Below are 26,683 nucleotides of genomic sequence, written 5' to 3'. Positions count from 1 at the left end.
ACTATTGATCCAGCTTGATCGTTATAAATTTTTTCATGTTTACAACCTCAAACTTCGATGTATATTTTTATTTTAGGTGAGACAAAGTAGCATGTGACTGTAAATGGAAGGAAAATTATAAATGGCTTATGACAGTTTTTGCAAATAAAAATCAGAAAACAGTGGCAGGCTTTTCTATTCAGCCTCCTTTACTCTATTACTCCCAGAAATTTACTTGCAGAATAAAAGCATCTATTTCACAGTTATGCTCTATAAATGATGTGTGACAGGTAAACCAAACTCAAAAAAATAAAAGTGAGTCATATATCATATCTGAAGAGATATATGTCTTTTATATGCTACTTGTAGGGCTCACCAATAAAACCTAACAATGCAGAAAAGTTTGTTGTCGTAACATGATGAAATGTGAAAAGAGAGTCAAAGCATGGACACTTTGTAAGGCACAGCGTGTCCTTACATAATGTAGAAAATGTACAACTGTCTCCGAAGGTGTGTGCGAAAATTAAGTTTTTTATAACTCAGACTCGCAGTCACAGAGTTATTACGGCTGCAAGAATATGAAAAGTAGCCACATAAATTGTATGTTTGATGAACAGATGACTAAATTCTCATACATCTTAAAAAACCTTTTTCATTACATGAAGCAGGATATCTTTGCTCTACCTTCTCATAGATGGTAGCATTCCGGCCAGCCGTGGTCATCCACACCTCCTTGTAGAAACGGTCGCTGATGGGGTCGGAAAGGTCGATGCTCGTGTCCGTGTGGCCTCCCAGGATTGTCCTGCTCAGGAGGAGATAACAGTAAGCACACATAAAGAAAGGCAAGGAAATTGTTTTTTTTTCATATATATATATATATGAAACCTCATATATATATATATATATATATATATATATATATATATATATATATATATATATATATATATATAAAATTTACTAGTCATTCGGCTTGGTGGTCGCAATAACAACCCTGTTGATATTCACAAAAACATAAATTACGGACACCTTGCGCACATTGGCAACTGTCGACCACACAGATTATACACAAGATTGATTTTTGAGGTGTTTAAAAAGACTATAATTATTAGCTAAACAACCTCCTGCATCTGCACGAGCACCATAAAACATCAACGTTCTGTTCTGTTCAGCGCCTCTATTATGTTTTTATAATTTGGGGAGAGTTAAAGCAAATCAGGTGCGCAAATATCAGTAATTAGTGATAAACGTTAGCTACCATACTCGTCTGGTAGCTTTTATATTCCAACAGCACTCTGGAAAAACTGCTAAAAATAATCCAACGCATTAAATAGAGAGAAGAGAAAAACAAAGAAAAAGCTGAATAAAAAATATTTTCGTGCCGGTCTTTTCAGGGACAGATTAAGGAGATCTTCTAAGTCCTCGAGCAGAATTATGCTGATAATGAATAACATGATCTGTAAATTGCTGTCTTATTTGGTATCCACAAACATTCTAAAACTCCTCCTTCATTCCCTTCTTCCCTCTTTACAGTTGTATAATTTTCACAGAAATTTTTTGAAATAGCAGGCAAGTTGGGACACGCCTCTTTTTTTTTTATTTCCGTGGGAGGGAACGATGCAACAGAAAGGATATTTTGAGGTCGATAAATTAGTCATCTAAATATTTTACTGCCTAAGGTTTTCCCACTAAATGATATTTTCCTTCATATGCGGGTAAGACACAAGAACAGGCACAGAACATATTTCAAATCGTTAATTTGGCTTTTCTTTATTATTCTTAGTCAAAGTTTTGTAGCTATTTTGATTTTTAAATCCTTCCCCTCTTTTGAACAGAGACTGCTTCTCGAATTCCAAAAGAAAATTCTCTAAATATCTCTCTGATTGTAAAAACATAAAATGTAAATGACATGACAATTTTCTTTCTAACACAGGCACCTATTTTCAATGAGCACCTGAAACATTCGAGGCGCAGCTCGAGTGCGAAGGGTCCAGCTTGATACTCCTGCCCATCCATCACCGAGGCCACTTTTTCAGAGTCCTCAACAATCACTGCCACCTCACTGTCACGCTTTCCCAGCATGCTTCGGTCATTGATGTTTGCAGAACCTACGGAAAGAACAAGAAAGGCTTAAAATAACTCAATTTGATGTATTCAATTATATTTATAAAAGGCTTCAGGGGCCATCTTAATGTGGTCATTGAGAAATAGATTTTGGATTTGATATTCATGGTTGCACTCACAGAGATATATGACTTACTAATTTCATTAAATAAGTACTGGTGGTGGAGGCACAGAAACCTCCTACATTAATATACATATATATCTGTATCAAAATATCAGATTTGGGGTCTTTAAACGGATTAAAATTTAAAGATCTTTCACGTATAAAGCTTAAATAGCTCATACTGCATTTTTTTAAAGAAGAAAAGAAAACACATCTCTGAAAGAAAAAGACTTTTGAGACAACTCAAAATGGAACATGAGATTCCTTACACTATGTAACGAGCTATAACACCTTCTGTCAATCCGTCACAGTAGTTTTCTTAAAAAAAACAAATACCTGTCTGACAGGTATTCGTCAAGAGAGAAGCAGGTTTCTCTTGGCACTCATGCTGTTGAGCAGTTTCACATGAAACATTTTCAAACTCTGTGGAATAAAAACAGCTGAAGAAGCTGGTGAAGAGGCTTTACCCTCTAATATGTCCCTGGATTATAAAAAAAAAAAACCCAGCCAAACCTGAGGGAAATGACAACACAGTTTATGCCATGCCTACAACCGATGACTAACAGTAAATCTACACCAGATCACCAAGACAAGTGCCTCTGATGCCTTTCTTGAACACACATTTTCTTGTTTAAGTAAATTCTATTTTTTTTTCTCAAATAAAAATTGCACCAATGCAATTATCTGCTGCAACAGGAAGTTGTTTTATTGTGTCTGAGTCAAATGAAGCTAATTTGACTCAGAGAATGATAAAAATGGGGTCTCAGGTGTGTTACACTCCTTCCATCCAACATGTGTAGCATTAGTTGAAAGTATGATTCATGTCTAAGAGGTTGTTTGGGAAAACTATCTGCAAAATGACTTAAAGAGCTTGAGTGGTGTGACAGACTGTTCCCTATAAGCAACATTTTGACAGCTACATCTCAAATGAGAGGAAAACATGGACTGACGGTGCTCATATGCAGACTTTACAGGGTGTCCTTTGTGTTCTGTACACCGTCTCATCCTTCACTGGCAACTTTACGCTGTGTCCTCATCTGCCTTGTGCTCACTTTTTATTCACTTATTTTTCGCAATTTTCTGAACTTAAAATATTAAAATGACTAGGCATATTTTTACTTGACTTTACAAACAGAACTGTAAAGTAAAAACAGTACAAGAAATGACCACATATGAGTTAAAGAAAGTCCCAGCCATAACGTGCTGTGCATTACTATTGTTAAATTAATTAAGAACTGCTGTCATTTTAAATTCTATTTAAACAGCTAAGAGTAAACTCAAGGAAGGAAAGACTTAAAAACTTGGACTTGTGCGCAAACGTCTTGTTATAGTTTTTTACATTTATTTTAGACAGGAATCACTAGTCGGTTAACATGGTTTCTTCCAGCTGAAACCAAAGCAGGGTAATTTAAAAATCTACGTGAAGAGAAGTTTTATCTTGACGGTTTCTTTAATTCTGCTTTGATTGTAAAAAAATAAATAAATAAATGCTTATTTATGCCCTTTACTTAATTTTGAAAATCTAAATTAAATGAAATTTAATGGTATTCTAAATTTACTGAGATCCTAGGGAGCATTGGAAAGTGAGGGAAAGCAACTACAATAAACTTTATAAATACTTGACAGTTGACCTCAAGGCTAATAAAAATGACTTATGTTAGAAGTTGTGAAGTTGCCTCAACATGTAGACATGTTATTTTTCTCTCGTGATGTCATGTGCTTTCTTCACCAGCAGATGGCATACTAGAGCTGTGCAACTTTGATCACATTTTCCCGCAGTATTGCTTTGCACATTAGTTTGCTGTGCACATGGTGAACGACGGGTAAATGGAGCCAGAGATTGAGCTTTTTCACACCTCCTTAGTGGCAACGCGAAAAAAAAGTTGATGTCTTCAAATAGCAGCTGATGAGAACGGCACAGGAAGGAAGAGCGACAGAAGGCAAAACTGGAGACAGACTAACCAATGATGACCGTGTTGTCGTCAGCAATGAGCATCTTGCTGTGGACGTAGATGAGCTCCGTGACGAGGCGCCCCTCCAGCTCGGCGTGAGTCCGCAGACCGGCGAAAGAGATGTAGTTCATCCACTGGTCGTCCACTGGGAAACAGAAAAGGGCGAGATGAGATTAGAAAACAGGCACTTCTTACTTTTTCACTTAATATATCAAGATATTGTAGTAGTACTTCACTTACTCTCCTTCTTTAACTGGGAGATGATGGAGTATTCTCCTCTTATCATTGTTCTAAGTAAAGACAAAGTAAACAACATTGCTCAAGTACATTCAGAAATAGACCATGAATGTGATGCTACTTCGTGTCTGCTTTTTCATTTTCCTTCCTCATTTTATTTTAAGTATCTCCATTAATTCCCTTAAGATGTTTGGTTATATACCTGTAGTTAAAGTGCATCACAGCCTGGATTGCATTCCCTCCACCTGTAGTGATGTCGCCCTCGAAGCCAGGAAGCAGAGGAGTGACCACGTACACGCGGTACTTCTTACCCTCCCTGAAAAGCAAGCAATCATTTGATTTAAACAGCGACCATTTATTGGATGCACGGTAAGCAGAACTACAAACGCAGAATGTGAAAAAGAGATATTTGCAAGATAAAATCCCTCTTTTTAGCATTGCTTCAACTTGCTGCACAACAGGAAAGGGAAGTACTTGTGTGCCCTGATGATCCTTTCAATGATGGCGTCTCCGATCTTGTTGTAGACCGTTCTGTTGTCTGCGCAGCTGATGAAAAATTGATTCTGTGGCAGAAAAATTAGAAACAAATTGATAAGATGTGTATTATTTCAACTTAATTCCATAAATTATTGCACTGTGCCTGCGACAGACTGGCAACCTGTCCAGGATGTACCCCACCTTTCGTCCGGTTTCGTAAGATACAAATACAGTTTTATAAAGTGTATTTTAAAATACACTTTTAAATACACAAAAATCTAAAACTTTAAAGTTTTAGATTTTGACATGTCGAGGAAACAGTGTGCCTGGTCTGCCTGCTAAAATGCAAGTTTTTGTGGTAGGAAGAGAGAATAGTCGGACAAAAACCCACACAAGCAAAGAGAGAACATGCAAGACCCACACAAAAAGGCATTCGCAAGCGAGATTTGATCAGTGATGCAACAGAAGTGACTCACAAAAATTCCTTCTTTTTCATTCCCTAATTTGGGCTAATCCTTTTAGTCAGATAAAAACAAAATGTCAATACAAAACTCCTTTAACAGCCTTGGTGAGGCATTACCTCTATGTAGATGTAGTGCTTGCTCTTGGCGATGACCTGGATGTAGGCATTATGAATGGACTCCTCATGATATTTAATGCCTGCTGACCAATCTGTTGATGATCGCAACACCTTACACACACAAAAAAAAACAATAAAGAAAGTTATTTAAAAAGTACCTTTCATAAAAGAAGATGCAACCTGGAGTAATTTCAAAATGAATGGTTGTGTGCTGAGCTTCTTGTACTGCATAGTACGCTAATTAGATCGGTAACACAGCTAATGTGGTTATAATATGCCAAATAGAAAATAATTCTCATGACACAACCTGGCTTTGAAGCCATCGAGGAGACTGTGGGTGTTATTTGTGAATCTAAAGTTTCCCAATATAATGCATCGGCTTATGTTAGTGAATGTTACTTAAAAATTCTTACACCCAGATGTTACCTATGATAACTAGCTGCAGCATCTGCTTTTTCTTTTTATCTCAGTGTCTGAGCCAAATGAAGAACAAATTATTTTTCAGTATTTTTAATTCCCTTCCAAAAGGCAAAGTGATAAAGTTAGCTTGAAGCAACTTTTATTGCAGTGCAGTCAAACCCTCATAAGTTTGACTTAGTTGACCACAGACTGATTAGGTGGAGATTATTCCATTCACTGCTGTTTTGCTTTGCACAATCACTGCACTGATAAAATCGCATTTGTGCTGATACAAGTGTTTGCTGACAGTTGTGTCTATTAGAGTGGCCATGTTGGAGCTTAGATGGTCTTACCTATAATAGAAACCTGTAGCAATAAAATCCTGCAAATTGACTAAACCATGAAGCCTAGGCATCGATGAATTATATGGTAAAAAATATATATATATATCATATATCTCATCTCACAAGTGAAAAGGATGAATGCAACAAGCTTTTTACATAAACTGTTTGGACTTTAAAAACACACAGTTTTAGCAAGAGTTAACAGATTTATGATGTGATCTTTATACATATCCTATTAATTTTTGGTTTTTTTCCAGCTTAAACTTCTTGAACAGAAGTGGAGCACTTGTTGCATTATGTAACTTTCTTGGAACACAGGGATACTTCTCTCTGCTATCTGCTTCCAGCAGCCATTGAAGAGGTGGGCAAATGTTTGGTAGTGGGAGTTTATCTCGCATGTTCTCTTTGAATCCTCCACCGTACCGGTACAAACATGTCTCAATACATTTCAAAATACATTCTGTTTCTTTTAAATTAGCGCCAGGTCACGTTCCCTCACCTGTACTTTAGCGTTAACACACCCAGGAACTTGGTACTTGAGCTCGTCAGCAGAGGAGTGAGACTTTGGCAGGAGGAAAGGGTAAGACAGAGAGCGGTACTTTGGCTTCATGATCTGCAGGAGGAAAAGGTAGGAGAAATTAAGCAAAAAAATAGAGCAAATTTAACATAAGGAATTAAAGGTGGACAAGTTAAGGCCAGAAAATAGAAGGAAAACAAAAGTCAAAAGCCACAGACATTATGAGCACTGAGATGAGGGCATTTTTTCCACACTGTTCCAGTAAAACATTTCTGAATTAGCCAAGTTTTTCCCTGCATTTTTCTTTTCCTAAGCCATAACCACCCTCTCTTACTAAAAGCCCAAATAAGTTTTAAAAAAAAAACAACCACAAAGTTGAAACCTATTTTAGATTGATCTTTATTTATAGTATTTCCCTCATTCTTCGTGTTTGTTTATTTTAAGGTGTAGCGTATGGAAATCATTATACTTTGGTAAAGTTCCACCGCTGGATAAAGTGCCTGGCCACATCCCGGGCGCCTCTCCCATGGACCACCGAGGCGATGTCATGCCAAGGCATTCTGGGAGTGGTGTACCTATCGATAAAGTCTGTCCAGCGTGGAAAACATGGGGAGAGGGGGAAAAAAATCAATAAAAAAAACATAATGTCAAATCTCTTTAAGATAAGTGCACTTTATGGAACGCTTTAACTGCTGTTACTTTATCGCAATGTACTGCTACAAATATTGGAAGTTCTATCTAAACTAATAATAATGGAAACAGCTGAGGTATAGAAATGTGTGTATTTGTGTACCAGACCATCAAAAGGTTTCTCCAGTTGGATCCAGTCCTTGTAAACAAAGTTGCAGTAGTCTTTTCCGTGCCAGAAGCGGGTGTTTCCCTGTAACTCTCCAACACCGGTTTTCAGGCTTTTGACAGAACCACTTTCTACAAACATGCACATGTAAAAAAAAAAGACAAAAAAACACTATATCAGTAAAAAGTGCTGATTTACACATTCCCAACAACACCTTCATCGAAAACAAACAGAAGAGCAACTTTTACCGCATGCACCTTTCATTATCTCACACAGCATACGAGATGCGGATTTAGAACATCATTGTCTCAAGGCAAAAGCAAAACAAGAGTGTTGATTTTCACACCTGCACTGTCCACGCTGCTGACGCTGTCCACATGCTGCAGGGTGTGCTTTTGCAGCTGTCTGTACAGGCTGAATCGGACCATCCTGCTGCGGCCAACGCCCTTCAGCTTGGGCAACTCGGCGGAGTCAGGAGGCGGCGTCCCTCGCCCATTGCTCTGCGGGACGTCATGAACGGCAGACGCACCCTTATTGGAGGGAGGGCTGGTGCTGGCGCTGGTGGAGCTGGCCTGCAAACAAGTACAAAATGAAGATTAAAAATCAAATGTCTGACTGTTTGACATTCCCTAGATAAAACCGTTTAGAGATTACGTTCTTCGTGAGTGAGCATTGAGGTTTTTATAGTTGTACTGAAAAATACAGCCGTGGTAGGCACCACAGCACCATGCAGCCAGAAATCTAAATGCTGGATTAAGCTAAAATCCTTGTGTGTTTTGGCAAGTCCGCAACAATGAAGATTTAGTTTTCTTGATCACCTCACTTTATCTGTAAAAACCTGGAAGCTTTTAATAAAAAAAATAGGTAAAGGTTTCTGCTATATAAATTGCCCTTTTGCTGCAGAAGAGAGACTGTGTGACCAACTGCTCAGAAGAATGGGGAAGCCTGTTCAGCTAACGGTTAACGTTAGCAAACCACTCTTTTTTTCCTGCTAATGTTTGTCGCATGGACAGACGTGGGTAGTGACTAGTTACATTTTGTATTTACTTGTGTGACATTTTGGAAACAAGGAACATTTAGAAGTATTTTACTTCACTGCATTTTATTTTTTCTTGAGTAATATACTGAAGCATTAGTCTGCACTTCACATTGCCTGTCTGTTCAAAAACAGATACCATTATCTTAAATGTCTTAACATTTTCAACCTCTATCTGAAACAAAAGAAGAATATTTGTAGCATGTAGGTCAAAACAACGCATCGGATATTTAATAGGCAGACCTGCTCAAGAGCCACAGAGCGTGTCACGCTGCCCACATCTGTCAGCCGATGCTCTTTGTCATCCCATCGTCCATAAGCCAAGTCGATGCCGCCCACAAAAGCCACCGATTGGTCAATAACCACAATCTTCTCATGATGGGCCCACAGGTACACGGACGAAGAGACGTGGTCTGGATGCCGCATAACCTAGGACACAAACAGAGGTATGATACTTGTCGCTCTTCTAGATTGAGACAACTGGGCATCAAAAACAATGTGTATGATTTTAGTTTACGCCGCATTAGATTTCTTCATGTGATCAGCTTGAAAATATTTTTGCTAATCAACAAAATAGATGACCACCGGCCACTAACCTTGATGTTGGGGTGCAGGTGCATGAGCGTCCTTTTGCTGTAGCCCGAGTTGATGCCCAGGGCGAGCTCCACCTCTTTGTACAGCATCACAAAGATTCTTACTCCCTGTTGCTGCGAATGCAAAAAAGGTGGGGTTCTTACACGTGTATTCATTCAAATGTCAAGAATAGATAGAATATCTTGCATAAGCATTTATGCTTCTTGATACTTTCCACATTTTGTCCCACTACAACCACAAACTCCAATACATGTAAATGGGATTTTATGGACATTTGAGTTGTTTTACCAACACAAATGTGAGGTGGAAGAACAAAAAGATTTATTTTTTTTTTCATTAAAGTGTCAACCTTTGTATAGTATAATCTCAGGATAAAGTTAGCTGTTCTGTTAAGCCCTGAGCAGTTTTGTTTGACAATGATAATTAAAGAGCATCATGAAGATTGAGGAACAGAGCAGAGAGGTCAGTGATAAGGCTATGGAGAAGCTTAATGCAGTATTAAGTTATAAAATAATAACCTGAGCTCTAAAATTGGAAACACCACTTACCAATATGTAAACACCTAAACTGACAAACCAGGCAAGAAACCCATTAAACTGAGAAGCGCCCAATAAGGACATGGGTTGGCATTAGGAGTCTTTTTAGCAATTTTCCACAAGCCATGTAGAGGGTACAATAAACATGTAAAAAATTTAAATGTAAATGTAGAAAAAAATAAAAAAGTGACTTTTTTTGCCAACTGACAAATTGCTTTGTGTGTCAGAAACTGAACAGGCATGCAACCCCAAACACGCAATCCCTATGACTGAACATGGTGGTAGCAAGGCCATGAGGTGGAGATAGTTTTCTTCCTTGGGGACAGAAAAGGAAAATAAGAGCTGGTGTGAGGATGGATGGAAATAAAAACAGGGCGCTTACAGGGCAAAAAGCTTAAAACTGGGAAGTAGAGTTTGGATCAGAGAATATTCATGGGTTAGAATGATTCAGTCAAATTCAGACATGAATATAACAGAAAATCAATTGCAAAACTGGAAAATTAATGTTAACAGACACCTTCTGTGATATCTGGCTGGGTTTGAGTATTTTGTGAGGATGAATCTGCAGTAAAACGTGGCTCTACAAAGTATTGATCCAGGGTGGCTGAAATTAAAATTCAAAAATTTTAATAATCGTACAAAAAACGCATCTTTACTTTTTCTATCAATAGTACCAGTCACACATATGAGTAAGAAAATGTGAAAACTGTCTTTTAGCTCAGGGAAAATTATATTCATTTGCATGATATGTTTTATTTATGAACACATATTCCACAGAAATCAGTATTTAACCTAAAAAGTCAATCAACTCCTTGTACTGTAAGGGAGTCATTTCACTGTAATTATTGTTCATGTAATGCCTGCTTACTGCTTTGCGTTTGAGGATGCAGTCCAGCCTCCATCTGTTTCCTTCTACAACAGGTCTCTTCAGGAAGATCTCCGGACTCAACCTGATGAAAAAAAACCCCAAACAAACGGAAAGACACAAAGAAGGACAAACAGCTGAGTAAATATCATTTTGTGTATACAATCGTAGTAGAAATCGTAACCTCGATCTGACTGACCAATATTTTGCTGCGTACAGTATAACAGACATGACATGATGCAGTCTTATGAGCCAATCACATTGGCATCCTGCGCTTGTGTCTGCAGCTCATGTTACACCTCATTGGTAAAGAGCCTAAGCCCAGTGATTACAGCTTTGGAACGCTGGGATTTCAGCGGCGCAAAACATTTCTCCCATCTCTCCCTGAGAATATGCGCGTAAAGCAAAACACCAAATAAGTTCTTGAACCTGTAAAACCAAGTATTTACAGTATGCTATGGTGTGGCTAAACAGCTTCTGACGTGTTGAACAAATGCAAAAAAAAAAAAAGAGAAAACAAGACGCTACGAGTGAGACAGCAAATTATGAAATGACAGAGAGATAAAGGGGTCTAGCAGATGGGCAAATGGATACGGAGAAAGTCGGTGGATTTCTATTCTTGGTTTCAGGCTGTAATTAGAGCCAGAACAACGTTGTGGCTCTCTGGCAGGCCTCGGGATTCGTGGCCGAGACGTAAAATAATGTGTAAGAACGTGCTTCACTGGCCAGTATGCCGTGCCAAGCTGTCCTCTCGTTCTGTGGTGGCAGAGTGACAGGTGAGTGGAAACAAGGCAATAAAACTGTTCAACATACTGTCAGGAGTTGGCACATTTTAAAGCCGGTTTTGAGATTGATCATTTGAATGCAAGCGGGCAGTACAAACACAGAAGCTGTTCTGTGTGTTAGGGTGAATTGCACAAGTCTTAAAACAGTGAGACATGTGGATCCTTTGCATAAAGTTGACGTAGAGCTCTATGTGTATCTATATAATCATATCTGAGATGTCATGTTTTAAAAATTTGTGTGTTTCATAGATGCTGGATCTATAAGTCTGTATGCTGCTTTCCTAACAAAAGTACACCAACAATAAAAACGGAGCTGGGTCATGAAGTGTGGTTTTAAACAGCAGGATTTCACAAAACAAAACAATCTTTATAAAGCCAGTGCAAAAATGATCCCTCCGAATATTCTGAAGTATATTTGGGTTCATGACATCACAAGAGGCACAACTGAGTTTATTATGCTTATAATATTGAAGGAGCAAAATTTATGAAGATTGTAGCATAGAATCTTGATTACCTGAATTATAAGGTGTTCAACCTTCTTTGTTTCTTATGTGATGTAACCAGAAGCATGTGAATGTAAAAATATGTTTCTGCAGGGTGCATTTTTATCCAGACATTTTTACAACAAAATAGCAAAAGAAACCAGAAAAACTTTCTTATTGTTCTGTAGAGAAAAAACTACATCCAAAGGAATTGTTTTTTGCAGAAAACTTTGGATATTATCTTTCACTCCTATTCAATTTTACATTTACTATTTCAACCTTTTCATTTCGGATCCTTTGACAACATTAGCACTCATCTAAAAGGGTTTTAAATTCAAAGTTGCGTTATGTTACGGTGGAATTTAGCCAATTGAATTTAACTGATCCAATACACTTTACCAAAAGGCACGTTTTAAAACATAAGTGGCTAAATTAAATCAAACATAAGCTATTAAAAAAAATACAATTTGTTTGTGATAAGTCAAAGTTTGGAGGAAAACAAGAATAATAATAACAGAACATATATTTGATTTTTCTTTTTTTCTTTTCCAACTCTTGCATATTGTCAATTACATCAGTTCTGAGGAAAAAAAACTGGAGTTAAAATCTGAGATTTCGCAGAGGTAATCTGACAATTTGAACCTTGACCTTGACGCAACACCCATTTGCACAGAGAGGACAGAGAAACTCACCACCAGTCTGTGATGAAGATTTCTTCTTTAGCTTCCTCCAAAGCATCGGCCACATCCTCCATGTACGTCTTTCCATTCACGTACCTGCACAGATACGGTTTTGCCGTTACACTTTGCGTCTCCTAAAATCAGACGAGCCGTTTACTCTCAGCGTTTTGATGCATGCACCGAGATGCAGAATTTTCTCAACAATTGTGTGGCGTCTCTCACTTTCAGAAGCATGCAGCAGATAAAGGAGAAGCTACTTCTGTTTTCTTAAAGCTTCCAGTGTGATCACAACTTCAGTCTTCAGCTGAATTTTAGATGCGACAAACGATTTTTCAATTCACTTTCCTCCATGTTATTTCTCATTAAGGCACTGAAAACCATAAACCTGTGTCATGACCGAACTGTTCTTTATCTACCACCTTTGCATGAGCCTAAATATGATTTGATAGCTGGATCACATACTGTACATGATGCAGTATATAATCTACCAGCTGATGGGGGGAGAATGCAAATAAAGAAGGAAGAAATTGCCATGCAGCCAGAACAGAGATTTGATTGCTCAGTCCTCGCAAGCATTTCCATAGTAACCAGAGAAACACTTGCAGAAGAAGGTGGAGAAAATGTCTTATTTATTCTGACACTTGCATTCTTGCAAATAGCACAGTTACATTCATTTCACCACGTGTGCATATATGTGTTCAAGCGTTGTAAAGCCGTAGGGCAATGAGTTGACACATAACTCATGACTTCCTGTTGACATACAACAGAAGACACAAAGGCCCATTTCTCCTACCACGCTTCAAAATGATTCATTACAGATGGATGTGGCTGTTTGAAGGAAGGATTTCCAGTTGCAGTCTGTACTGCAGCAGATCTGAAGAAGCTCCTGACTTAAACTACTTTTATGTTGTGTTACGGTCGTGTGTAGAGGAGGGTCAGAGTTGTCTATTTTCAGAAATCGGGAAGTCAGAAAAACAGCCACTTTTCTAAACCCAACATCTACCCCCTGAGAAAGAGTCTAAAAGTTTACCGCAGTTTTAAAGTAGGCTGGGCAGGAACTCCAGTTTTTCTAAACTAGGAGGATGGCAAAGGATGTAAAATAAATCTGCACTACTCGCTATTTAGACACTCGGACGATCAAAGCCTGCCATCTTTGGAGTCGAAAGATCTCCAAGAAACTAGTAGACACTACCTGCGTCCGAACTGATTTCTTTGACACCAGGAAACCATATCTCCTGTTCTATCATCACAAGCACAAACGTGAGGTTTGCTCCACTGTTCTATTTTTCACGAGAGATCATATTTCTGCAATTAAAGGTGCATTCATTTCCAGCGGTGCCAATAACTACAGAGGGTGCTCTATAAAAACAGAAGCGTCAAAGAAATTAACCAACATATTATTTTCAAGTGCCAGTTTAGAGATTTCAAAGCGATCAGCATTAAACTGAGTAAAACCTTTTGTTGTTTGCATTTTTACACCCCACATCAGCAACAACTCCATCAATTTTTCTTTTCTCAGTATGGTTACCATTTGGCGGGGACGTTTTCCTGTTCCTGTGCAAACGAGCCGAAGCGGTGGTCTCGGAGGAAAGCCTTCCCATGACTCCGCACGAAGCTCTCGATGCTCTGACCCCACCAGCGCGCATGTCTGTAGCTGGTGCACTTAAACACAAGCGTCCTGCCGGCAGAAGACACACGGATGTTGTTTAATACGTTGAAGGTCACAGTCCAGAGACAAAAATTTCATCCATTTATGACAAACAAAATCATCTCTAGGTAAAGAGCACATTATGTGATCAGAAACAGCTTTAGGATATTAAATCTGTGCTTATTTTTGTTTTAGCTGTGTCTTTGGGGGGAAACAATTAAACTCTAGGAGGAATCACTTTAACCACTATTATTTTGTGGCCACAGATATAACATAATGCTATTATTTTCACAACATGGGGAAATGCAATAAAGGTAAAATGTTCAGTCGACCACATGTGTGCACAAAAATGCAGAAACACAACCTGGAAAGGCTGTCAATGCGGACTCCATGTTGGGTCTCGGTCTCTTTGGAGTCCATCTTGATGCTGAACTCTTTGTCCACCAGCAAGACGAAGGAGATCGCCCCGGAGTCTGGCTTCATGTACAGCAAGAACGAGTCTTTGATCACCAGCCAGCTGCAGAACACACGTTTAGTTGTTAGCATCGTTATCACCACCTCCCGGGTCTGCATTTACTGTTGCGGCTTTCCGCCGACTCTTGAAGAAGCACTTCTTTCACTCCTTGTACTAAGAGAAGGGTGTGGGAAGAAAAACCATCAGCATGTATCAGGATGTAGGTGGGTTGGCCGAGCGCTTCCAGTGTGTGGGATTTTTGAGTGGATTTGTTGTCTTTAGAAAACAACATTCGAAAATGGCTTGATGGTAGTTAAGATTGGATGAAGGAATAAACATTAAAGCTTGTGAAAAAAAATATCTATTGAATCTGTGGAGTTCATGATTTTTGTTCTACCTTTTTATGTATGTAGACATGCTCAAAATGTATTTTTCAGTAGATTAAAGAGCGGTAGTTTTTTTAATTTTTTTTTGCATTACAAGAAAATTTTAAAATGAGCATAACAGAACTCCCCTAACCTGCAGCCCCTCAGACTAGCTTCATATATATGTATAAAAATTGATAAATATGTGGAAATCCTACAAAACGCTAATAAAACGTCCCTTGTAAAAATGTCCAAATCCTTTGACAGGAGGATGTCAAAGGATTGCTGTATTATTGAATTTGTGGAGGATGATAACTGTACTACATCTTTTCTTCAAACAGTTAACATAAATCTCATAATGTGTCACAAACATGTCAGGATCCTGGGATGTTTCGAGTTGTTTTTTTGTTTTGTCTTGTTTGTGTTTGTAGTTCTGATTTGTTATCTGCTTTATTAGATCAGCCTTGTTTCTGTTTTACTGTAGCTCAGTCCTTTTCTAGTTTGTTCATTTATTCTTTTGGCTTAGTAGTTCATTATTACAGTTAGATTCATTTTCCTAGTTCCCTGCTTGTGCACGCTCCCTCACTCTCTCTCTCTTTCTGCACCTGCAACCTGTTAGCTAATCAGCTCCAATCTTTTGTTCCAGCATTCACCCTCCTAGTACTTGTCCACCTCTCTTGCTTTCACTTCTCTCTGGTTCCTCCTGTTAGATCCTGCCATGCTCCTCCTTGTTCCCGGTTGCTTTGGGTCCTGCCTTTTGTGTCCTGCTGGCTACATGCAAGTTCCATTTTTAAAAAAATTTTTTAACAAATTTATCACCATCTACTCGACGCCTCAGCCTGTCTGCATTTGGGTCCACCATAACCTCCACAAATCATGACTATAAAGCCTCAGACATTATGAATTTCTTTACTTTTTTGTGGAAAAAAAAATAGGTGGCAAACGATGTGACATGGAACTGGAAAACAAGCATTGATGAAGGGACGGTGCAACGGCGACACACCGTTTTGACCAGCGATAGCAGGCCTGACCCTGACCGCAGCAGTTCAATCCAGGGATGCGATGTCCGCCGGAACGCTTGTAGATCATGCCTTCCCTGTTTGACATAAAATCACAAGAAAATAAGAAAATAAATGTAAAAACAAGCTTAGCACTAGTTATAAAAGTCATTTATTAGGAGAAACAGTCAAAATGGAAAAAAAAGAAAACTTACAGTCCTTTGGGTCCCAAGTCATGTATAAAAGACAACTGGCTAACGTCAATGAACTCCATCTGAGAATACAAAGGAAGATAAAGCAGCAGGTTTAATGCTGGGAGTTTGGTAGTTAATACTGATATGGAAATATTTAATGTGGGCTGAATATTAAAATCATATAAACATGAGAGAATAAAAAAAATGGTAAAAATATTTATTAGTTACTCACAGTGTGGTGATATTTCCGATACATGGCCATCTTCAGAAGCGTGTTTATGTAGTCCTCTAATTGTCTCTATAGAAATACATGTGCTACATTGCATCACAGTGACCACTTTAATGACAAAATCTATGTATATAACCACCAACACGCACAAACACATTGTTAGAAGGAGCTTGAAAAAAATCTAAGTTGGCATGGAGTTTAGTGCCATGGTAACAAAAAGAGCACACAGAGAGCATCGTGCAATAACTCAAATATTAAAGCTATTCTGCGACTAAAGAGGAGGCCCCAGTCGGAAGAATGCCAACTCACTCTCCTGCTGGAGACTTGCTCATCTCTGGCCAGCTCATCTCCTCCCCCCCGGGGCAAGGTAGGCATCTCCCTCACCTCGCTTTTCCTCATCGTCTTCCTCCTCACGGTGTGGCTAGGAGGGAGAAGATTGAATCCAAAATTTAAATGCACTAGTACAGAGAGAGAATTCAGAAAATCTTACAGTCAAATAGGTTTTCATAGAAATAGAACGTGACGAGGTGGGAAGGTTTTCTGTGGTTGCTCAGAAATGAAAACAAGCTCTGTCACGGGTAGTTTTAGAAAGGCAAATGATCAAAGCGATGGAAGGATAAGCTACGGCTGTGACTCAGCAAGACATTTTTTGTGCTAATAAAAATGGAGCAGTCGTTACGTTACGTTGACTCATACGTAACTGCCTTGTTTGTGGACGGTCAAAATGATGACAAAAACACTTTCTATAAAAGTATTGACATTTAGGGAGTTGAAAGCTCATGTTATCAGCTATCATATGAAATATCAGAATAGAACTAAAATAATGTCACAGCTGGTGACTTTTTACGGAATGCACATTGCAGGAGAGATTTACATAACCAAATAATATGGGTTGTATGCTAAGTGTAGTCATTTTTTTTCCAGATAAACTTTGTAGTTACAAACTATGTGAAAATACAATTTAACAATTGTGTTTCACTTGTGCAAAATTACCGTTCCGTTCCATCCAAGTGCCCCATAAGGATATTCTGCACAGCTAGTCATTGAACAATCTGGTGTATTTTAGTTCAGTCTGCAACACTATTACAGAATATCGGATTTGTGATTGGAACAATGAAAACAAAGTGCTATGCTTTTATTCCCACAATAATTTCACTGGAACCGCATTGCAAGCTAAATTACCAATGAGTCGCATCAGCACAAAAAGGAAATACACCAGAGTTGGCCTGACACTTCCTTCTTCTAGCCGGAGGAAGGAAGAAATGATATTGCAGTATGTGTCGAGTTAGATATATTTACTTAGAAAAAATGAGGCTGTCCTGCAGTGATTCTTGTGGGGGCAAAATATCTGTTCCTGCCTAGAAAAACTAAAAATGTAGCTTCTAGAACATCACTGGTGAGTCCGTTGAAAGTGCCACAATGTAGACCAGGGGTCTCAAACTCCAGTCCTCGAGGGCCGCTGTCCTGCAGTTTGTAGATGTGCCACAGGTACAAAGCACTGGAATGAAATGGCTTAATTACTTCCTCCTTGAGTAGATCAGTTCTCCCAGCCTTGCTAATGATCTAATTATTCTATTCAGGTGTGGTGCGGCAGAGGCACATCTACAAGTTGCAGGACAGCGGCCCTCAAGGACTGGAGTTTGAGACTCCTGAATTGTAGACAATGTAATCTATCTGAAATGAAAGATTTTATAAGCAAACACATATGTTGTTTGTCTTTTTTTTATTTGAATGAAGCATCAGTTCAAGGATGGTTGTAAGCAAATGATTTAAAAGTATTATTTGTGGGGGTTTTGCATACAAAACAGTACGTGTCTGAGCAGGGGGAGGCGTCTGCTACGTCGTTTCTGTGCAGGTGCAGGAACGAACCTGCGTGACGGCAGTGGTATCCTAATGAGAGTTTTGTACGTCCTCAGCTCTCTGTGCAGCTCCAGAAAATGTTTCTCCTTCCTCTTAACCACCCAGGTAAACTCTCCGTGCTTCATCTCGATCTTAAACACGGCTGGTAGAGACTGCGGACACACGGAGCAGGCAAATCAGTTACGCGCAAATGGAAGAACGTATCGTTTCAGACCGTGAAGGGCTGAATGTGCAGCAGAGTACCTTGTTGACGCTCCTCTGCTGTGACAAATTGAAGCGATCCTGTGCCGTGGTGAACCGTTCCACCTCTAGGATCTTGGCGGTAATTGGCACAGTGGGGAGGTAGACCTTCGCACTGGCCTCCTTAAAGCCCACTGTAGCGTACACCGCTGAAAATGGTATACGGCAGTCTCCTAAGAGTGAAAACCAAAACAGATGGTTAATATTAATGAAGATGTGGGGTTTTTTGTGTGTGGGAGTCACTCATGGCAGGCTGCATTTCTAAGAAAATCTGCTTTTGTCCATGATTTTACTGTGTTTAATATATAAGAAAGACTGTGGCATATACCTAAGCATTTTGATATTTTGTCACATTACAACCACGAACCTCAGTCGAATTTATTAGATAGATCAAAACACATTTGTAGAGGTGAATGTTATTCTAGAAATAAAAAAAATCTGCAGAAGCTGGTTGTCTCTTAGGGTTTGTGTTTTAAACAAAGCAGCTTTGCGCATGAAGTAGCTGACATTTCTGCCCATTCTTCAAAGAAAAACAGCTGAAGCTCCGTCGGACTGAATGGAGAGTATCTATACACATCCTAATGCTTTGTCCTGTTAATTAAAAGAGCAATTCAATAATAAAATCAAAATTATGCTGCTGCAAAGACACCCAGTAGCCATACTGTGTGAAAATCAGCTAGTAATTTTATCATTTAGAAAAAGCTTTAATAACAAAAGAACTTATTTTCGACAATGCGCCTTTTCTTTACGATAATATTTATATTGTCAAAACATTGTGGCTTGTTTTTCTCACCATTTTGATTTTATCCTATTTGATATTTCAAATCCATCAATATTACTTTTTGTCCTCCAAGTGAACGTATTACTTCTTCACCCTGATCTGCTGGTTCTGTACACATTAAATAAGAATTTACAGTTATATTTGGTTTAGAAATAATCAGTGGGAGTCTGTGAGGGGTGGAGACATTTATTGCCCGTATCTGATAGCATGGTGCTGGTGTAATCAAGCCTCAGCCTCCACCTGATTAGCACCTTTCAGTACAAAGTTTTCTACTGTGCCTCACCTGATTTATGGTGTGAGAGGTGTTATATTACGAACCCTAAAAAGCTGTTTCAGATGGTTTTCATCATGCGTTTCTCTTCCATGGCTGTCTGACTAAACTGTCTGACTAAATAGATTATGTTGAGATGAAGCAACATAAATAACCACATCAGCCTGGGGTGAGGAGGACTAAACCAAGTCATGAAGGAGTGGTGAGGGGTTAAATATTAGGTAATTAATTCTAATATTTATTTTTGGATTTCTAGTAACAAAAAAAGTATATTGAGCAATAACACAATGCTTGTAAATTTCTGGAACTGGAGTTAGTAATCACATCTCTTTAAGTCATAAAATGAAGAAGCAGAAACAAACGTTTGCTTCCCCATTGTTAAATATTTAGGTGTAGTTGCTTGAGATTTTCTGTTGTTCTGGAGCCCGTGTTTGTAATAAACTCTAAGAGATATAGGAATTTTTCCAAGTGAATAAAAAGTTTATGAAGGAGCAGTCTGCACCTTCAAACCTTCTCCACAACTAGACTGTCAGGAAATCTGTGGCAACAGATCGACTACAAGCCAATGAATGAGGGGTTACTTATTTAACCTGCAGATTGAATGTGTCCTATTGCTTTCCATTTTCCAGATCAATTTTGCTTTTGTATTTTCAATATATTTAGAACATTCAGTGTATTATATTTGACTCTTTCCCTTGTAAGAAATAAGGCAACACACACCCAAGTAGTTCCCATCGTAGTCGAGCTCCTCTCCCTCCTCGAGGTCCAACTCTCTGGCATCCAGGCTTTCCACAAGGTCGGCCATGTCGATACCATCAAGTGTGTCCGAAGCTGCTGGGGTTTCAGAAACTTCAGAGTTCACCAGGTTGAGGTTACTGGTAGTAGGCTGAGCGTTGTCAAGCATAGCTTAGCAGTCAGACCCCAGAGCAGGGCGCACCTGTAAGAGAGAGGAGATGATTATGACATTTGAGTCATTTGTTGATTCATAAATTTGAGATTGATAGATCCACTTCCTGGAGTCCACACTCCAGTCCCACATGGGAGGGACGGCCGTTTGACTTTTGACCTTTGTGACCTCATTCTAACCCAGCTGTTCTATTTTGAGTCGGAAAACTATTAGAAACATGCAGGACCTCTGACAAACATGCGTAAAGAAGGATTCATGCACCACTCACACAACTATGATAAGATTACATTAAGAGTAACTCATTCAGTTTAACTGGTTAGTTAAATATTTTTGTTCAGTTGAAAAGGCTAATGTATTAAATAAATGATTCCTAGATTGGTGGGGGAAAAAAATAAGGTGTGATCAATTTTATCACCATTACCTCTGGTGCAGATAAATCATAAAGGCAGGCTGATAAGATGAAGATGGATTACATTAAATCAAATGAAGTGTGTCACACATCTGGTGATACTCTCTCTTGTCAAAATCCTCAATATATACTTATCAAGTATATATTTTTAATAATTCAGAAAATAGCTTATGAATGAAATCATTGGTCTGACATTTGCTTGTGCTTGTCCAAGAGCTTCTGTTTGAAAAACTTCCTTCCAAATGGATGTCTTTTCTAAAATGCATTCTTCCTGTTGGCTCTGAAACCTGTTATTTGCACCACAAGCTGTCCCTCCTATGCTTATCATAAAATGCTAGTGGCTTTTTTACTACAAAGACTCAGCAGCCAAACTAACATTGGTGCCATAATTGCAGCTGCTAAGGAAAGTCCACACAACCAGAGGCGGTCCTAGCCTGTTCGACGCCCTGGGCGAACCACCTCCCCCCCCATCCACCCACTTTGGGCAACTCTTGTTGCCCAAAGTGAGTGGGCATAGTGGGTTATGTCATTTTGCCCACTTTTGGGCAACTCTTGTTGCCCAAAGTGGGTAAAATGACATAACCCTGACATTTTAGGAGGTCAGTGAAAACTTTTAGGTCTTAGTAAAAGATACCTTTTAGTCAGATCTTTTAAAAGATCTAAAAGATCTTTTAGTCAGTTATGGAGAAGTGCCCAGTTTTGGTCATGTCATTGTCAGTATTTTTAAGAACTTTTACCCCCTGACTGATACCTTTATGTTCTAAGATCGCTCTGATCTTATGTTACCTTATTGCCAACTGTGGCCTGGTTTAGTGGATATAAAAGAGCGAATGACAGAAAAAAGCCTAAAAGGAGGGTTGAACTTTATTTACCAGCTTTGAGTTCTTTATGCTTTTTTGCCTGAGTTTTTGTATGTTAACACGCAATTGAACAAGTTTAGCTTTTAATATGGTTGCATCTGGGATCAATGAAATATATTCATTTATTCATATTCATCAAAACATGAAGTAATTCTAGCTAAAACACAATAGAGATAATTCAAGCTTACCTGCCCTAATAAAGGAAGTCTGCTGATTTCTCTGTTACCATTTACTGTCTTTAAATGGGGTTTCAATCACAAACAATCTTTTTACAGCTACTTTAAAGTACTTATTCTGCTTTTGGTCCATAACTTTATCCTCCAGTCCTGAGCATTAAATGCCAGAGTGTGTAAAATCCTAGCACACTGTAATCCACGTTTTTGCCTCCAGGAAAAAAAAAGCTGACACAAAGGGAACACCCATTCATGTGCAATACCGCCTGAGCTCAATGATTAGTCACCCAAGTCTACCCATGCTCCTGCGGTCCATTATTAAATCTAACAAAGAGCGTTTTGAAAGAGTGGAAATGGAACAGGTCTCAGGAGGAGAGTAACAAGAGAAAAAGGAAAGAAAGGGGAGACCTGACTCAGCAGAAAGATGAAAACATTTTTAAAGAAAAGGCTACCAAGGTTCGATTACATTTCCACATCATTTCATTGATGTCTAGGACAGTCAGTTCTTCAATTTTGAAAGTGCTCCATTTCTAACCAATACAGTACAGACTTTATAAAAAAAATGGAGTTACATTTACTTTCTAAGCAGCCTGGCTGGTGAGTGTTAGCTGCTAGGTTTACCTTAGCCTTGTAGTTCTTTACTCTGAATATGTTTTTGTACTTGTTTCATGCCCAGTGCTGGTGTTTCATACAGTGAATACCGCAGTTGCTCTTAGTTACACATTACCTCTCTGAGTGTGTATATAACCCCTGAGATCACCTCTATTCTTTCTTTCCCTTTTTTTTTTCACTTCACCATTGTCTGGTTTCTGTTCACATGTAACAAATTAGGTTTTTTTCTTGTAATGTCCAGGCTTGTGTTTTCATTTTGAATTTTCCCTGGATGCTGAACTTCAGAATGCTTTCATTTTATTCAGGTAAAGGAAAAAACAAAGCCCCATTTATTTTCCACAACTGTCAAAGTAGTTGCAATTGGGTAGTTTTCTTTAAAATAAAAGCATGAGAGGAACACTATTGTAGGTAAAAAGTAAGGATAGTTTTTTTTTTCTATACAACAGTTTAATTGTCTGAAAAGCTGTTTAATTGCAAGTCTTAACAATACGTGCCTCTTATGTGAAAGTGAGGGATTTTCTTCTTCCAACACAATTTTTCAGACTGTTTATGATGAATACCAAAGATACACACTATACCAGTAAGTAAAGGCTCAACGATATCCACCAGTCAGCAAGTTACAGCATGCTTGTACAGTCAAACCAGTTACCTTAAATCACTGGTTGGTTGCATTCAAGGCACATCAGTGCAATTCCAGTTTTTTGTGGTAGTCAGTATTTAAAAGTGGGATTTTGTCATAATAACAGTTCCCATAAAATATGGTCTCTTTTTGAATTGATCCATTTGATTAGAAGTATATCTGAGTATCAACACCTTTTGTGACAATGTGTTCAATGAAGGCTAGATTGTGACATCAGTGTTGATGATTTCAGCAATATTAGAGACCAAATATCATATTTTAACGACAGAAAATCTATACATTTCTTAGAAAACATTATCTAGAATGGAAGCAGCAAGTGAGCATCTTTACTATGCAGAAAAGGTAAGAGAGCTCTGTGACAGTAACCAGGTCAGGAGCTCAATCATTAATAATGTTTCTTAGCCTGAAACACTTTTTTTCTCTAGGATATTTTGACAATTGGAATCTTACATTTGATAGAAGAGGCTGCAGCATAGTTCAGACCACAGCTAGGACAGATTGGGACTAAACAACAAAACCAGTGAGAGGTTGTTTGTCAACATAAAGTTTTTCAGGTAGGAAAATACACCTATCACTGTTTTTTCCATTTCCTATGCACACTCTCTCAGCCCAAAACATCTCAAGCAGTCACTGTGCAAGAGGGGGGCTACACACTGAATGAGTGTGTAACCCCCCCTAAATACAACCAAAATGTCAGTCTTTATGCACAGCTTTGGTCACAGATTATTACTACATTACAAATGAATTGGGCTAACCAAAGAGCGCTTTTAAATCCTTGTGTAGGGTAATAGTTTGACAGGTCTCCCAGCTGTGGCCTCTAAATGAACATTTCTCCTGGCTTCCTGTTACTCAATGTAAAAATGCCTTTTTAAAACCTCACGTTATGAACTCTAATTTGATCTGCAGACTTTGCTACCACTACTTATGTCTTATGCGGCCAATGTGTTATGCTGTTAGGCCTTCTGCAATTTTCTTTTGCTTGGCTGCCTTATGCTGCACAGCAGTAATCAAAAACATGTTGTTGACTCTGCAGCTCTACATTTCGAATGGCTACAGTGCAAAAGAATAAATTAAACTCAAACACTATGTTATTGCGGTAAAGTCTATTTCACTGAGAAAACCTTGCGTATGTACAGTAATCACACATTCCAGAGGACTTGAGCAGCAGTTTTTATTATCTCCACCAAGACTTCAAGCATTAACCCACTAAGAGGTTTCAAGCCGCAAACTAAAGACCTGGAATGCTGAATATTGTTTCAGTGTACGTATCCTTTAATACAAAACGCATACAAACGGATGTATAAAAAATGACTGAAACCATATGTGGCTTCAACATGCAACCTGAGAGGAGAATTATCTCTCTATTCCATTCTGATGGAACTCCTACTTCCTGCTTCCTGTCCTGTTGTCATGGTGATAATTCAAGCAGCTACAGAGCAGACCGCTTATATATAAATATCAACACAAGCAGTTCAGAACATCCTCCTCTCTTTGTGCTTTTGCCTTTTCTTAATGTCAATTAGTGAGAGAGCGACTACAGAGCATATAAAGAGTGTAAAAGAGGAAGACGTGTAACAGAAAAGGAAATTGGCCACTTGTAAATCTGTTTGTCATGACTGACAGGGAAATTCAGCCTTTGATCATAAACGGTACGGTCACTTTTGCAATATGCCTGAAGAAATTAGCTCAGGAATCAGATATTTAATTTGCTATCCAGCTACACAGAAAAGTAGAAATTGTAATTTTATTAATATAAGCACTCATGTTCATTGCACACGTAGTTGCTGGTAATTCAGTGCTGCAGTAAGATGTGAATTCAACATGGTGCAGGATACATTTCTCAGAGATATTTCTCCAAATTGACATTGTCATGCAGGTTTGCAGATTCATGATGCAAATTTTTCTTTCCACCACATCCTAAAGGCGCTCTGTTGTATTGAGATCTGGTGACTGTGGAGACCAGTGGAGTACAGTGAACTCATTGTCACGCCCAAGAAACTAGCTTAGAATGATTTGAGCTGACATGACATGGTGAATGATCCTACTGGAAGTGGCCATCAGAAGATGGGTACACTGTGGTCATAAATGGTGCAGCAATACTACTCTGTGGGCTGCCATGTTTAAAGACTGTACATCTGGGCAGAGAATGAAACATTGACCCAAGATCAGATATGTTCATGCACTTCAAATGTGGAATCACATAATGGGGAAACATTTTCCTTATCTGTTAAATCCTATTTTGGTTAATCTGCTAACCGTGACCTCTGGTTCCTGCGTAGTTGACGGGAGTTCCACCCCGTGTGGTCTGCTGCTGCTGTAGCCTATCTAGATGTTGTATGTTCAGAGACAGTGTTCCACATATCTTGGTTTTAACAAGTGGTTAGTGGAGCTGCTGCTGCACCTCCAACATCTCAAATCAGTCTGCTCATTCTGAAAAGCGGTTCAAATTATCCATTTGAATCCTGATGGATTAGCCTTTTTTTTAATATTCAGACCAGCCTGTCTAATGTAAAAAAATATATTAAAAAAGAGTCTTGTTCAAACCCTTTTCTTCCCTATTCTGAAACTCTAGTTGAGCATCAGCATATTTCACCACTGTTGAATGAAAAAATGCATTCAGCTGCTGCCATGTGATTGGTTGATTTGTTTGTGTTCACCAAGCAGTTGTGCAAATCTAAGGTGGCTGCTTAGTGTGGGTTTTACTACCAACCCACCACTGTGTCTTCTACACCAAAGGAGTCAATAACATTACAATGGGACTTGTCAAATACAAACCCACAGCAGTATCCTATTTGAGAGCATTTGTGCTGCTTGTGCACCTTCAGCTGAGCAGCTTTTCCTCCACAACAAGCTATTATCCCACCGCTTCCAGTTGGAGTCCGAGACGCTATGACGTAATTGATTGAAGACAAAAGCACAGCAGTGTCTAACTTGTTGGTCTTTTCTCAGTCAGGTTGGTAAGATGATTTTCTCTAAGAGTTGGTCATGCAGCTTATCCTGCAGAACAAACCATCTATTATCATCCAGACATCTCTGAAGGTTATTCTAATCTCCATTGGAAACAAAACCCAATGTACTGTAGCACATGGATACATGAAGCAAAACAAATTTTTTAGAAAGCATAAAAAGCCACTATTTGTTGTTTCTTTTATCTTTTCAATGTTATTTCTTTTAAAGTATTGATTAAACTTAACACATAACAGTGCTGAAAGTTAAATATTTCTTTCTGACTTGCATGAGATTCACCTGCAATCAATATCATCCGGCATTAATGTTTTACAACCATTCATATCAATACCAGGCGGTAACACATGGATACTGTTCAGTTTTTGTGTTTTTATGATATCTAATTTGCTTCCATTGGTTTATTGTAACATTACACACTTCCCCTTTGTCAATTTACGACATGAGGACATGAGAAGGGTCATTTATGAGCAAGTATTTTTTTGAAGCAGAACTTCCAATAGCTCTGTTTCGGTTGCAGACACAGGGCTTATAAGAGACAGAAGGAAAGGAAGAAAAGGTCACTCTGGCCATGTGAAGATGAACTTAGTTT

General features: G+C 38.7%; 1 protein-coding gene across 2 annotated transcripts in view; it reads right to left on the bottom strand.

The window, feature by feature from the left end:
* pld1 (phospholipase D1) overlaps window positions 1-26,683 on the bottom strand; it is a 35,577-nt gene that overhangs the window by 2,147 nt on the left and 6,747 nt on the right. For both annotated transcript variants that reach the window (XM_023352824.1, XM_005809335.3), the window contains exons 2-25: window positions 20,247-20,463; window positions 18,478-18,647; window positions 18,244-18,386; window positions 16,684-16,795; window positions 16,378-16,443; window positions 16,167-16,225; window positions 15,957-16,049; window positions 14,499-14,651; window positions 14,015-14,164; window positions 12,499-12,582; window positions 10,543-10,624; window positions 9,141-9,251; window positions 8,788-8,973; window positions 7,855-8,080; window positions 7,511-7,639; window positions 7,182-7,300; window positions 6,695-6,808; window positions 5,453-5,563; window positions 4,870-4,958; window positions 4,598-4,711; window positions 4,399-4,448; window positions 4,169-4,303; window positions 1,934-2,087; window positions 664-781 (exon numbers count right to left, since the gene is read on the bottom strand). In XM_023352824.1, coding sequence (XP_023208592.1) covers window positions 664-781; window positions 1,934-2,087; window positions 4,169-4,303; window positions 4,399-4,448; window positions 4,598-4,711; window positions 4,870-4,958; window positions 5,453-5,563; window positions 6,695-6,808; window positions 7,182-7,300; window positions 7,511-7,639; window positions 7,855-8,080; window positions 8,788-8,973; window positions 9,141-9,251; window positions 10,543-10,624; window positions 12,499-12,582; window positions 14,015-14,164; window positions 14,499-14,651; window positions 15,957-16,049; window positions 16,167-16,225; window positions 16,378-16,443; window positions 16,684-16,795; window positions 18,244-18,386; window positions 18,478-18,647; window positions 20,247-20,430 — 2,952 coding nt within the window. In that variant the 5' untranslated portion in view covers window positions 20,431-20,463. The remainder of the gene's footprint in view (window positions 1-663; window positions 782-1,933; window positions 2,088-4,168; window positions 4,304-4,398; window positions 4,449-4,597; window positions 4,712-4,869; window positions 4,959-5,452; window positions 5,564-6,694; window positions 6,809-7,181; window positions 7,301-7,510; window positions 7,640-7,854; window positions 8,081-8,787; window positions 8,974-9,140; window positions 9,252-10,542; window positions 10,625-12,498; window positions 12,583-14,014; window positions 14,165-14,498; window positions 14,652-15,956; window positions 16,050-16,166; window positions 16,226-16,377; window positions 16,444-16,683; window positions 16,796-18,243; window positions 18,387-18,477; window positions 18,648-20,246; window positions 20,464-26,683) is intronic.

This window comes from Xiphophorus maculatus, chromosome 19 (genome assembly GCF_002775205.1).
Source record: "Xiphophorus maculatus strain JP 163 A chromosome 19, X_maculatus-5.0-male, whole genome shotgun sequence".
NCBI classification, from domain to species: Eukaryota; Metazoa; Chordata; class Actinopteri; order Cyprinodontiformes; family Poeciliidae; genus Xiphophorus; species Xiphophorus maculatus.
This window is presented reverse-complemented; position numbering and strand designations above follow the sequence as displayed.